We start from the raw sequence: 14,964 nt of genomic DNA on the forward strand, positions 1-14,964 counted from the left end.
AACCATATAAAAAAAACTTAACCGCTAGAAAAAGGAAATAAATAACAGACCCCCCCACACACAGGCATATTATATTTTAGCAGCATTGAGTGTGGCAACTGCTGTTCAGGACTGCTGACAGTGTTGTAATCAGGCTGGTAAAACACCCAAGATTCATTAAGCTCTGATGGTAATGAAACTCTTATTGAACATTCAGTCTCTCCTCTCCTGAATTAATAACAAAATTATTGTCACTGACTTCTCTTTCAATCAGTTAATGCTATAGCATAACTTTCAATAATTTTAATGCTTTTTTTCATTGGTCAATTTTTAGTTTTGTCAAGACCATGGGTGCATATTAGCTGCTGAGCTAACCCCTGCACACTGATGCTGTTAAATGTTGTTCCTCTGCATCACCGCACCTTCACAGCGTAACTAATAAATGTGACAAATACTGATTATCATAGACTGAGATCCGTGTAAAAACTGATGGATGGTCTGGAAAACAATCAACAGGAACAGAAAGTCCAGGTGAGATTTGAAGTTCATGAAACACTGAAGAAAAGCCAGTTTCTGTATCCAGCAGTAGTGGAGAATGCACCATGTGTGCAACAAAACAGATTCTCAGTTTAACAAATGGAGAAAAGATCTCAAGCGTCGTCACCCATCTCCACCACCACATCACTACCAGCAGTCCTGTGTGTTAGCAGGTGTCTGTTGAGATGAGTTTTACGGGTGTAGCTCTTCGGACAATATGGACAGGCGTAAGGACGAACACTGCTGTGAGACAACATGTGTTTCTTCAGGTCAAACTTCCTCCGTAAACATTTACCACATTCAGGACACGTGAAGGGCTTCTCTCCTGGATGACACAAACACACACACAGAGGCAGGATTATACAGAGACTGGGCTAAAAAAAAAATATAGATCAAACATCCCTTCAAATGAGTAATTTCCACTGTCATATTACAAATAATTCCCAATATTCTTATGTTCTTATTGCAGTCCCTCAGTTCAGTCATTTGTCCCCCGGAATTATTCATTTTCTATCAATTTTGCAGTCAAACAATGTGTCAGGTCACAAATGTGCTGAAGAGAGGTGAAAGAATCTGACACACACAGACCACAGATCTGTCAAACAGCAAGAGGCTGAAAATGTAACACTATAAATCACATAAAATTTAAAGAGCCCATGATGCTTTTCCTTGTTTTCTGACTTATCTACAATGTTAAAACTGTGAATTATCATCTTAGACATGACCTAAAGCTCAAAAAATGATGCAAACACACGTTCTAGTACTTCCATGCAGAAGCAACTCAGTTTATACACGTCTCACAAACTCTCACCCACAAGACTTTTTTCTAAAAGAAAAAAAAAGTATTACGTCATAGTTTAAGGATTTCCTTGAATGGGCATAATTTCCAGGCCATTGCACGTTCATGTGAGCTTGCCTGACATCCACCAGTGCACCCACCATATTGGCAAAATGTTACCTTGTTTGTTATGTGTATTTTCAATAAAGTTTATAAGAAAAAAACAACAACAAAAAAAAACAAAAGACATTCACAGTGGAATTTTTCAACTGCTCCCGGTTTTGTGGATATATTTTCCCTCTTGCTGCTGCACTGTGACCAGAGGATGTGGAGAAAAATACAAGGCCTGAAGTTACTACATGTCTGGGAATGTTCCTGTACAGGGACTTGCTGTTTTACCTGACTGAGCCTAACCTACAAGCAGCCAGCCAGTGAAGCCACGCTAAACTACCTGTTGGAATTAATTTCACTACTTTTGGACTGTATGTGGTCCTGTGGGGGAAGACGCAGCAATTACCGGTTGGATTTACTGACCTTGGAGCTACATGAAAGAGAGTGATGTTTCCACTACTCAGAGGGAAGTAACAGTAAGTCTATTGTACATAAGCCATTGTTTACCTATTTATGAATGAGAAATTCAAATTAATTAATGCTGTTCCACTTTCATATTGTGGCTCAAACATGTCAAGTAGGGTTTGAGGTACTGTCATTTTTGAAAACATAGCTTATTTGTCAGTTTTTTGTTAATATGTTGTCGTAGCTTCCTGACCAGCAAAAGGAGTGTGTGTTTTAACGAACTATCCTCTCATTTTCAGGAGGAGGCTCTCCTTGTGATATTGAGTTTTATCATTCTGAAATAATTACAGAGTATTTGGAGTTATGATGGGTGCAAAGCTAATCTAGAGGTACCCAGGATTAAACATTAAATGTCTGGAAATGAGCATTTAATTCCACAAAGAAGAAAAACTTAAAGCTTCATGAGCGTACTGGCCAAAACATGAAAGACATCAATGAAAACCAGACAAACACACAGATGTTAACATTTATTCCATTACTCGATTAGTTGATCAACAAAAACTTAATCACAACTTATGTGATAATGTCAATAATTGATTATTTGCTGCTTAAACAAAACTTGATAGTTTCGGATCCTCAGCTATAAGAATGTCTTGCTTTTAAGACTCGGAGACATCCTGCAGTGTTGCTGATGTGTGTATGTCTTACCGGTGTGTATCCTCCGGTGTTCGGTCAGGTGGCAGGAGATGGAGAAGGCCTTGCCACACTCTTGGCAGACATATGGCCGTTCGCCTGTGTGGATCCTCATGTGTTTCTGAAGGTCGCCTCCAGACGGCCAGCCCTTACTGCACACTGTGCACACATACGGGCGCTCCCCAGTGTGCCGGCGCACATGCACATTGAGGCCAGCAAGCGCAGTGAAGTCTTTGGGGCAGTAGGGGCAGCGGTAGGGTCGCTCGCCACTATGCCTAGGTGGCCCTCCAGCCCATCGCGAGTCTTGAAGCATTTGCCACACTGCGGACACAGGAAGCGGCTGGCGCTGGGGGGGGTTTTCCCGGGGGGGGGGGGGGGGGGCCGGTGGGATACGTCTTGTTGCACTGATCACACTGATAGGAGCGGAAAGTGTGTGTGCGCTGGTGGATGCGAAGCTGGGTCACTCCTGGAGGGCGGGGGAACACACAACAGCTAATCAATAAGGTTTGGTGATTAGAAAAATTTTTTTCCACTTACTGTAACTTAATTGCTCATTCTGGAGCTTTGAAATTTATCACACAACCATCATCAGCAAAGTGAGTTTATAGTAATTTAATCTGGAAACAACATAAATTTCCATCGCTACGTAAATGATACTCAATTACTTTTATCTATGATGAATCAGATCAGTTGGTCAAACTTCAAGCATGTCTTAAAGACATAAAGACCTGGATGACCTGTAATTTTTTACTTTTAAACTCACACAAAACTGAAGTTATTGTACTTGGGCCTGAAAGCCTCAGAAATCTGCTGTCTAATGTAGTGGATGAAACAAACAAACAGAATATAGTAACAGTTAATGTATAACATGTAATGTGAAGTAAAACACAATAACATGGGTTATAGTGTGAGTTAAAAAAGTGCTTGTGTAAAAGCAGCAAAAGGCATTGCATTGACCTTTTGTTCTTCAAAATGTGCGCTGCTCTCTGGGAGAGGTCAGAAGTCTTATGCTTAGTCAGAACAACTTACAGGATGTTTTCGAAAAGAGAAGCAAATCTAAGGGTTGACACATTTGGGGGAACCATGACAGGAAGCGAGAGCTGGGAATAAAGTTAGCAACAGAGTTGGATAGGTAGAGTGTGCGTGTTCGGGAAAGACAGACGAAAAGCAAGAACCAGGCCAGGAGGGGACTGACCCGACTCTCGACTCTGACTGTACTGTATGGTCAACAATTACTGATTCTTTGACTCTCATATCTAATACTTTTGTTTATTTGTTATTCAGAGATGGTGATTCTGTTCTCTATCTTTCAAATTATTGGACTGCTTTGAATTATTGTAATAATAAATAATTATTGGGATGATTTGCCTGAACTAATTTAGTTCACATCAAACCTTAGCCACTAGAGATTTCTCTTTGTCGTCATGAACAGGACCATATAGTTACTCTATAGCAGGGGTGCCCACACTTTTTCGCCTTGCGAGCTACTTTTCAAATTACGAAGTCAAAATAATCGACCTATGCACGCGCGCACACGCAAAATAAATGTATGAATGAGTGTCGTAGTTTTTATGAACAGTCTGAAAGTGCCGCTCCACATTTCCCTTTGGAATAGTAGATTGGTAGATCAAGCAAACGCATTTCGAATATAATGTCGCGAAAAAAAAGTCCTCCCATTCCACATGGAATGTTTTCGGTTTCTTACTTGATTCGGCTCCCCCACTCATTTTATACCCTTTAGTAGACATTAATTTGAAGGCTGACAAGTTAGTTCGCTCACTGGAGTTTTGCCGTAGCTCGTGCTGTTGACTGTGCATGTTTGGTGACTTGTGTGTCAGAAAAGACGAGATCTCAGACTGGCTGCCTGCATGTCAATCAAGTAGCAAATGCAATAGGGAGGATGGATGATAGGCTATATGTGAATGATTGGCACTTTCTGCTTTTGTTGTTAGGGGTTGCCATAGCAAATCATCACACTGACCATTCGCATGTTAACATTTGGCACGTGTTTTACGCCGGATACATTTAATTTATTTTTGAATGGCACGAGATCTACCGACACTACCTTCGCAATCTACTGGTCGATTGCGATCGACGTATTGGGCACGCCTGATCTAGATGAAAGAGCTCTGGCCTCCAGTACTGCTGTGAGGGTCATTTTTGACCAGCATACAGTGCCTATAAAAAGTATTCACCCCGTTGGATGTTTTACCCTTTCATTGATTTTATAAATCAGTCACGATCAATATAATTTGGCTTTTTTGTCAAATCATTTGGATCAGGTGACCCTGAGCTTCCCTTTGTTATGCTGCTACACGCCTAGGCTACTGGGGGCCCCAGGATGCTCTGAGTATCTCCTCTCTGCTCCTCCCCCCTCCATCCATCTATATGCCACATTACATGTCACTAACTGTGTGTCTCCTCTCTCCCGTAGTATGTCCTCTCTCTCTCTCTCCCTGTACCTTCCTACAGGTAGTCCTGGCTCTGGAGCTCTACATTTCTGAAGAACAGTCACCAGCCACATCAACCTGACCAGTGTTTGAATGTTTGTTGTTGTGTCTTGTTACTTTTCTTGTTTTCTCTCTCTCCTCTATCCACTCACAACCGGTTGAGGAAGAAGGCCGTCCACAAGAGGCTTCTTCTGTTAAAAGGAGTTTTTCTCAAAAATAATAACAGTAAGGTCTAGAACTTAGTATGTAAAGTGTCCTTAGATGACTTTTGTTGTGATGTGGTGTTATACAAATAAAGTTGAATTGAACTGACTTGAGTAAGTCTGAGTTGGAGTTTAAGATTTTTTTTTGCCATCTGCTGTTTCCAAGGTCAGTATTAAACTGTCAAACCCAGACTCAGTGCTAGTGCTATGACCCGAGCTTTCCCTGTGTGAGTTACCTGAGAAGGTCTGGTCACAGAAGCGGCAGTTGTAGCGGGGCTCAGCTCCCTCCACAGAGTGAGTCTGCAGGTGCCGCAGCAGCTGCGTCTGAGAGCTGAACGTCTCGTCACACACGGTGCAGGTGAGATCGGGCAGCCGGTGCTGCTGTCTGTGGGCATCTCGCTCCTTGGAAGACTTGAACACCTTATCACACCTGCTGCAGCTGAACCCGCCTCTGTCCAGGTGGGTCTGCTTGTGATTGGTCAGACTGGACAAGTGATGGAACTCCTTGTCACACTGGCTGCATTGGTACACTGGGCGGGCACGGTGGCTGCGCTGGTGTGACAAGAGCTCGGCTCTGGTTTTGAAGACGGCGTTGCACTGGAAACAGGAGTGGGTCCTGACAGGGTGGGGCTCCGGGAGGCAGAGCTCTGGGGTGTGGGGCTCCTTGTCACAACCACTAGGTTGACTCTGCAGGTTCATGGCTCCCGCCATGGTTAAGGTTGACCTGCAGGACTTCTTGGTACGAAGGTGACGGATCACCTGCAAACAGTTACACTAATGAGCTACTTGGACTACTGGTACAACCACTACTAAAACTGCAGTACACCTACTACTACAACTACAGCTGCTACTGTGTCTACCTATTTTAACCGCCTCAATGCACTAGTGACAGCTGGGTTCAAGGACAAGTACACCATTTTGGCAAATACATTTATTCTGTTTTTTAAAAGAGAGTTAGAAATAATTATGTTCATTTGGCTTTTTGTCCAGCGTAACTTACAAAGGGGTGCATTTTACTCCACATAGGAACTAAACAAATCACTGTAACAGTGCTACAGTACAAGTGCTTCATACTGTGAGTAAGTGCTAGCAATTAAAGATGCTTGATACCACTCTGTAAATATGAAGCTGATATTAGCAACTGTGTGCTCGGGAACCATCCGTAAGTTAAATTCAATATCATTTTATAAAAGGTTTCCTAGAAAAGGCACATTATCTGGCTTTATTTACAGGTAAAACAGAGTGATCGGTTGGAACATTAACAATTGGAAGTAGCACAGCCTTGATGCTTTTATTCAAAATGTGGGAGAGTTAAATATCGGCAAAGTGTCCACAAACAAACAAAAAGTTGTCAATGATAACTGAATGAGTTATAAATATTCAGTGGAGTTTAAAAGGAGCAATGTCTTTTATTAATAATCAAAATTAAAGTCAATAACTTGTCAGGAAACAGTAGATCTGTAACACAAAGTGTTCCTCAGCTAACAGTAGAGCTACAGGTGGTATTCCTGCAGGTGGAAACACTCACCTGAGAACGGTAGATGAAACACTTGCTACACCCAGGACACTTGTGAGCCACCCGCTGAGCATTATGGGAAATGCTGTACAGAGCATTGGCTGTGACCTCAGAACAGGGCTGATCTGATTGCTCAACTGTAGAGGAAGGTGGGAGTTATATAAAATGCTGAAAGAGTTTGTTCAGTTCATTGCTGTGTATTTGTGTTTTACCTGTGGCTTCTGATTGGTCAGCCAAGTTTCCTGGTGACTCCTTCAACCTGACAGAAAACAGTGATTAAGGCTTTGTTTTATGGGTCCTGTATTTTGCAGCTAATTCCCTGGAAACTTTGCTCAGATTATGCTACAAATCAGCTTTAAGTTTTGAGTCTTTTTTTTTTTAAATACAGCACTACCAGAATGGTGTGTGGACTTTAGGGGATCCAGCAATTAAACTGGAAAAAAGAAAAAGAAATGTCTCTCACCTGTCCACCTCCAGGATCACAGGTGTGACTGAACATGCTGAACTCTCACTGGACGTCTCCTGCTCCACTGGTGACACAGTCTGACCAATCAGTCTCTCCTCTACATTGTCCTGTTTGTCCTCTGTCATCACCACCACCTCTACCTTTACCAGCTCCACATCCAGCTGGACAGGGCTAGCCACGTCAGGGAAAGCATTTGACTGGGCCTCTGTATCGGTAGGGGGAGGGTCAGGATTGGTCAGTTTGGTTAAGAGAGGGTGGGACCAGGCTGACAGGAGGATCTTCTCTGTGTCACAACCCGCTGAAGATAAAAAAAAAATGTATTAGATAACTAATGAATAATAAGGAAAAAAACAGAAAAGCTTTTCTTCTGTACCTGTGATGGGCACTTGTCCCAGTAAACAGCTCTGACTGGTCAACAGCTCCTTCAGATCCTCCCTGTCCGGCTCCTGCAGACATTCCTCCACACCACCAGAGGCAGCATCAAGCCAGGAAGCAGCCTGAGGGAGACAGCCAAAGCACTACTGAGTGGACATATTTGTAAAATCTGCTGCAAGAAACTAGATAAGTTATGCTCGAACAAGACACTCAACATGCCTCACTTCAACATGACCATGCCATCACGGCTTTATCAGGGAGGCATCGCACAGCTAGAAAAAAAAAAAAAAACTCTAGCTCAGTACGTCCATCTTTACCAAACAAAATAACAATAATGAAAGCTGCTGTACCACATGTTCCAACTGTTTCATCATGAGCTCAGATTGAATCCATCCACACTAATGCACCACCAGCAGCTCTCAACATCTGACCAAGTCTGATGCTGTTTTCAACACAAATGTTTTACAATGATTCAATGCCTCCTTTGTCCCTGTGTTAAACATTATACCTGGTCAGCAAACTGATTCTAGATTAGCATTGGTTGGATTTGTGTAATTATGTGTGTGTTGATGTCATTTGTTCTGCATGTTTGAAAGAATAAATCAAATCAAATCAAGCATCACCCATTTTACCTTTTCACCCTGCACACTCTACACCCTACATGCAAAGACACTCCACTTTAATCAACTGCATTTATATCCTGCAATTTATACATATTGACTATGTGTGCATGTGGGGAAGGCTCCACTGAGCACCTGTTTAAAGTCGGGCACTGGGAACAGCTGTTCGATCCTGGACAGGAGGTCTGATACAAGGGACTGGAGAGCAGAGTCAAACCTCTGGTTAAACACCTCCTGACGGACAAACAGAGAGAGAGAAGAAACCAAGTCTGTTAGACTGGGTACATCTCATGTCTCTTATAAGATTGTTCCTACGTCGTATGACCAACAATGTAGGATGTTCCAAGTCTCTTATATTGACTCTGAGGACTGAGATGCGAGGATGGTGCTGGAGGAGCCATGACAAAGGAAACACAAGACCATGTTTTATTGTGAATTGACACGCCCCTTTATCTTAAATCAGTTGATGATTGGACACTTCAGGTGAAGGATCTGAGGAAAGGAACTCTTATGTTGTTAATGTGTTTCCTCGAGTCCTCTCTCCTCACGTGTTGTTTGCACATGTTCATTGCATCTTATGTATGCGGGATGAAGACAGAAGGAAAAGACGCAAATGAGTGAAATGATGGTACTTATAAGAGACATGAGATGTACCGACTAACACTGTACAATAATGCCTGTGTGCTGATGTTTGAAGGCACTGACCTGCAGGAGGCGCTGCCTGTCCGCTGGACTCTGCATCACTTTATCTATCAGAGTCAACAGAGCTGACCACATGCTATTGACCTCTGGGTCCGGCTGTGGGGAAACACAGACCCAGTCACACTTCAAGCTGCACCTCCTTCACACTCCAGATTTTGTAAATCATACTGTCTTTACCTGGCTGAATAATTTACTACTTAACACCTCTAATGATGAATGACTGGGGGACATATAAAGCACTCTAAAAGGCTCACAGAAACAGATGTTCAAACAATTTTATTATGTGCCTTCTGTTGCTGCTTTTAGTATGTTATGCATTTTTGCATTGTACTTATTTATTTTTATTTTTAAAACACGGTAATGTTTTAAATTGCTTTAATTAGGAACCTAGCTGATAGCTTAACAAGGTCCAGTGAGTGGATCTGGGGCAGAAAAAAGGTGTGTGAACAGAGTAAAAATAGGCAAGTGATTTATAAATGACAATATACTGTATATGAGAATTATATTAAACTGAAGTAAACCAGCACAGGAGGACAGGCTTAGTAACAGTGTTTGATACATGCAGCAGGCTTGAGGCCTACTTCCTGGTGTTAGCATGAGCAAGCTAACATAGCAGTTTGCTAGAATGAATACTAATACCGTGTGGTTTCAGATGCTGTATAAAAAGAAGCAGAAGGTTGGCTAGTTGTCTGGTGAGCTATCTGAAATATTTGGTGGCTAGAACAGCAATTGAAATGTTTGCTAGTGCTAGTGACTGTTTGGTAACAGTTAGCCTGAATTAGCCTGAGTAGATGAAGGGTTGTGTTGGGTGTGTGGATGCAGGCAAAGGACGGTGGTTCTTGGATGCTGGAGCACACTGAGCTTTCTTGGTGCCATGGGCCCAACTCAGTGAAACACCAGTTAGTGAGAGGGTGCCCACCTGATGACCCTGTAGACCTGACTTCACTCCTACACCCACACAGGACTTTTACCATTGTTGGTGATAATACAGTTACAGACTGACTGGAATTGTTAAGAGGTCTTCTTTTGAGAGACGATCTTTGTAGAATAGTGTCAGTGATTGGACAACTGAGCAGACCTGGCTCTCAGAGGTGACTGCCACTACAAGCCAGTTGGACCAGCCATTGCTAAACCTGAGCAAATACAATGCAGGCACTGCATGTTAAGCCACATATCTGCTCTTTGTTTGGGTGAGGATAGGGTTCAGGGATGCACTGTGTTAAGGGTAGGTTAGGTCTGGAAAATGGTGTTGCTTATTGTGGGGCTCTGAAGATGTATGATGGCATGGCCTGACACCCCCCTCTCTGGGGCCAAATAATGGGTAAACATCATTTAAGTTAGCTTCCATATGAATGCTCTCCCATTCTTTGGCACATTTAATTGTGTATTATTGACACAGAGTGTGCCTTCAAAATTTCATTGTATTGCTCTCTTATAACAGGGGAGTATAATGACAATAAAACTTATCTATGTGATCATCTTTTTTAAATTTAAGCAGGTAAAAGTCTCTTTGAGACTAAAATCTCCTTTTCAATAGAGAACCACCCCAAAGGATTCCATACAAGCCATTATTACACCAGTAAATGGAAACCCAACATAATAATATATCGGGTATCCCATGATTGTTTGCAAGCTGGTCATGTGTCCTCGTCAACTCAAAGTCACAAAATGATTAGAGCTACAACAATGAGTCGACACAGACACAGCCAAGTACATTTATCTTCTGTTATTTATTCTGTATATGTTTTGCTGCTTTGCATACCCTCACTGTGTCAATGTTCTGATTACTGGCATATATTTAATAAAAGGAGGAGCTACAGAACTGCAGCAATCCAGGACTTTGAAATTTCTTTAATAACAATACACATGTATTTATACACATACCAGTGTGCTGGAGATGGAGCGGATCCTGTCCAGATGAGTGTGGGCGGTCTGTGGGTCCAGATCACAGAGGGTCACCTGGAGCAACAACAGAGTCAAAGTGTTGTTCTCAGCTGTACAATTTGTTTTAATTAAGTTACAATGTCTAACTGGACTTTCACACCCAGTGCAGCGGTTTGGCTCGCTGGGGGGGTGGAGTGGCTGGAACAGTGGAGGTCTACAGCACAAACCAATAAGCTGAACCAAGGTCTGGACTCACACACATTACAGTGAGGACACCACACTCACTGATGCTGTTGGCCTCAGAGAAAATCACCGAATAAGAAAACTCAAAAACTAACAGAATCCTATCACACTGTAAATATTGTAATTACAACTGAATAAATGTGAGCTGCTCTTTATCCAGACAAGTACAAGCAGATACAAATCAGTTTTTTAATGTGTATGAGGGTCCCTCTGGTGTACAGTTCAACAAACCACTATGGCACAATAGCAAGAGCATGTTTCACACCCTAGTGCTTCGGATGAAGAGGATAAAATACAGACCTTGGCCCTCAGAGCCAGCAGCAGCAGGCTCCTCTGGCTATCCGTCAGCAGCTGTGGGATGGCCTCAGTTACCAGGGAAATAAAGTCTTCTAGCATCCCATAATGCTTCAGGTTCTGCTGCCGAGTGACCTGCCACATTGCTGCCGTCAGCAGGCGGAGAGGAGGGATGAGGAGACGCAGGGAGGACAGAGGGAGAGGGGAGGCTGCGGAGGAACATCAGAGGATGTTTGACATGTCACAGCAGGAACAGCACAGGTGTTATTCATAATAACATTAATGAGGGCTGAATCCCATTTAGCTGCAGCATCAGGGTCCTTGTGATGTTCCTGTTAGTTCAATCGGACACTTGAACATAACAGAGCCGCTGTTAATGTTATTAGTAACACCAGAGCTTTCTCTATTAGGAAAAACGTATTGTCACCATTCAGCTCTCAGTTAAAGACTACATGGGATTGAGAGAGAAAAATATATTAATCTGTATTTAGAGGTTTGGCATATTTCTAGATAAATGACTATCCAAAAACATATTTGTTTAATATTACCATTATTTTAATACACCCTTAACACATTAGAAAGTAGAGCTGTACGTACGGTTCTACATCTTAATGCAAAGCAGTCATTATTACTCTTAAAATGTTTCACTGATTTTAAATAATTAGACCAACAAACTTTAATTAATACAGTGGTTTGTCACTCAAATCTGACAGCATATTAACTAATAAACTGCTTCTTATTTCTGGCTACAGAGTGTGGAGTCTGTAAATGGAATCTAGCCAAACTCCATTAAAAATAGTAATATTTAATGTTTTGTTGTTTAGTAGGGAGCAAGCAATACTTAAAACTGAGTACATTTACTAAATAACTACAAACTGGCATTCAATTCAGCACCAAATCCAACCAAATGTCTGTAAAAATGTCACAAAATTAAGTTAATTTCACATTTGCCTGTTCTCACAAAAGTCAGAGTGTGGACTTCTCAGCACAGAGTTTGGCTGGGAATAGGATTTGGTCAACTCCCTTAAATAAAGATTGCACTAATTAAGTTTTCGTTAGATGTTAGTGAGTAAGAAAAAACTACTCAACTGATTTTAAGACAATGATTAAATAAGAACAAATATGTCTTCTTTTGAACATGCAAATTTTTAACAATCCCTGTTATCATCTGCCATCACATTTGACTGTTGATTTGATTTGATCTGATTTATTTATTCTTTCAAACATGTAACAACAGTCAGTATGTAATCACACATAATTCCAGACATGTCCACAAAAATATTTTCAATTTGCTTATACCTAGTACATGCTTGAACGGGGTAGGAAGAAGTCAGACTTATCCAGTCCTACCCCCTAACATCATCTTATCATCATTGGTTTGCAAGCAGTTTTACTACATGGATACATATTCTACATCCACATTACCATCATTAAGCCTGTTCTTGCATATATCTTGATTGACACATACCTTTATATCTGTGTTTAAACTCATCAATATTTTTACTGCTTTTTATGTCCATACCTAAATTATTCCATAGTTTTACTCCACTTATCGAAATACAGAATCTTTTTTTGGTTGTACGTATAGCATGAATTTTATAATTTAATTGACCCCTTAGATTGTATCCCACAAAGGTCAGAATTTAGAACTTTTAGCATGGAATTTGGTTGGGAACCACTGCCAGTGGCCCGAATTAATGCTGAATAATTTTCGTTTTAAGATCGGGGTACTGATGAAGGAATCCATGCAACTCTGAATGCAAATTAAAACTATAACGTCAAAATGAAGTGTAACTTGCAGGAGAGAAACCGGTGCTTGCTAGTTATGACAGCACACTAATTAACTGTGAACGCTAGGCTAGGGTAACGTTATGTATTTTTAAATTACTTTTAATAAACTAAAAGCTGCTTGGTTTAAACGTGTGACACACATGCCAAATTATTTTGCAACTACTACCAATTCATAATAACTGTTAAGACATGTTCTAATAAGTATTTATATTTCCCACAAGCCAAAGTATAATAAAAATGCCAGTTTTTAATATGGAGTTTGGATCAAAACGGTCCACAGACCGTAGCGTTTGCTAACAGGACTGACAAATTGCATACCAGACCTGATTAATATACAGTTGATTAAATAGTAAACGCTATCACTACATACCCATTCTTCTTCTGTTACTGCAAACTTGTTGTTCACTGTTAAGCACTACTCTAATATCAGGTTAGCTGCGTGAACTAACAGCTAAGTAGTGTTTACAGTCCGCTAGCTGTCCGCCTTCACACCGGACGTTAAACAAATGCGCACCAAACACTTCCGGTTAGTTTAATTAATCCTGTGGTGCACGTAAGAAGGGCAGTAAAGAAGCTTAGCGGTTATTATGTGGGCTTAGGAAATGTTGTCCTCAGTCTCCGCTGATTTCACGTACAACCATATTTACTGGTCTTTTCATACTCCATAAATATAGCCTATGTAATTATATTTATTTATATATTACTATAGACTAAAACCCCTTATCTGGAGTTACCCGCGTTGAGAGGAGGCGGGCTGGTGTGGGATTGTTTATAGCCCCCCCAGCTTAGCCGCCGTGTGTTGGAGTTTACCCCGGTGAACGAGAGGGTCGTTTCCCTGTGCCTTCGGGCCGGGGATAGGTCTCTCACTGTCATTTGTGCATATGGGCCGAACAGCAGCGCAGAGTACCCGGCCTTCTTGGAGTCTCTGGGAGGGGTGCTGGAAAGTGCTCCGACTGGGGACTCCGCTGTTCTACTGGGGGACTTCAACGCTCCTGTGGGCGACGACAGTGATACCTGCAGGGGCGTGATTGGGAGGAACGCCCCCCCCGATCTGAACCCGAGCGGTGTCCTGTTACTGGACTTCTGTGCTAGTCAGAGTTTGTCCATAATGAACACCATGCTCAAGCATAAGGGTGTCCACCAGTGCATGTGGCACCAGGACACCCTAGGTCGGCGGTCGATTATCAACTTTGTGGTTGTTTCATCTGACCTCCGGCCATATGTCTTGGACACTCGGGTGAAGAGAGGGGTGGATCACCACCTGGTGGCACACTGAGCTTTCTCTGTGCCATGGGCTCAACTCAGTGAAACACCAGTTAGTGGGAGGGTGCCCACCTGATGACCCTGTAGACCTGACTTCACTCCTACACCCACACAGGACTTGTACCAGAGGAGGACGCTGGAAGACTCGGCACACCCAAACATATTGTGAGGATCTGTTGGGAACTTCTGGCAGAACCCCCTGTCCGGGAGACCTTTAACTCCACCTCCGGCAGAACTTCAACCAGATCCTGAGGGAGACTGGAGACATTGAGTCCGAATCCCGGCAGTAAGTCAGACTTGTTTCCGGGCCTCGGTGAGGCCATGGAGGGACTATCAGTCGACCTCGAACAAAATCTGGCAAACCGTCTTGGCGCCTCAGGAGGGGGAAGCAGTGCCCTGCCAAAACTGTTTACAGTGGAAGTGGGCAGTTGTTGACCTCGACTGGGGACATCGTCAAACGGTGGAAGGAATACTTCAAGGATCTCCTCAACCCCAGCGTCATGTCTTCCGATGAGGAAGCAGAGGCCGGGGGCTCAGAGGTGGACTCGTCCATTACCCAAGCTGAAGTCACCAAGGTAGCTGAGAAGCTTCTCGGTGGAAACGCACCAGGGGTGGATGAGATCCGCCCTGAGTACCTCACGTCTCTGGATGTTG

The 14,964-nt window shown here is 42.5% G+C and overlaps 1 protein-coding gene across 1 annotated transcript; it reads right to left on the reverse strand.

The window, feature by feature from the left end:
- Positions 1–629: 629 nt before the first annotated feature.
- Positions 630–13,589, reverse strand: LOC109971102 (zinc finger protein 2-like). Its single transcript, XM_020619154.1, has 13 exons — positions 13,418–13,589; positions 11,263–11,465; positions 10,720–10,794; positions 8,839–8,931; positions 8,269–8,367; positions 7,512–7,635; positions 7,136–7,436; positions 6,885–6,931; positions 6,685–6,809; positions 5,393–5,915; positions 2,897–2,969; positions 2,519–2,778; positions 630–841 (listed from the first exon to the last, which is right to left on the reverse strand). Exons 1-13 carry the CDS (start codon positions 13,419–13,421, stop codon positions 630–632), a joined length of 2,139 nt encoding a protein of 712 aa, XP_020474810.1. The 5' UTR covers positions 13,422–13,589.
- Between the last annotated feature and the right edge of the window lie 1,375 nt (positions 13,590–14,964).

The sequence above is a fragment of the Monopterus albus genome, unplaced genomic scaffold (genome assembly GCF_001952655.1).
Source record: "Monopterus albus unplaced genomic scaffold, M_albus_1.0 scaffold215.1, whole genome shotgun sequence".
In the NCBI taxonomy this organism is placed as follows: Eukaryota; Metazoa; Chordata; class Actinopteri; order Synbranchiformes; family Synbranchidae; genus Monopterus; species Monopterus albus.

Bases quoted from the DNA above. Each gene is read 5' to 3' on its own strand.
- LOC109971102 (XM_020619154.1), bottom strand. The intron at 7,437-7,511 runs GTACAGAAGAAA...TTTTATCTTCAG, and splicing joins GGGACAAGTGCCCATCACAG to CGGGTTGTGACACAGAGAAG. The intron at 842-2,518 runs GTAAGACATACA...TGTGTCATCCAG, and splicing joins ACACCGGAGGATACACACCG to GAGAGAAGCCCTTCACGTGT.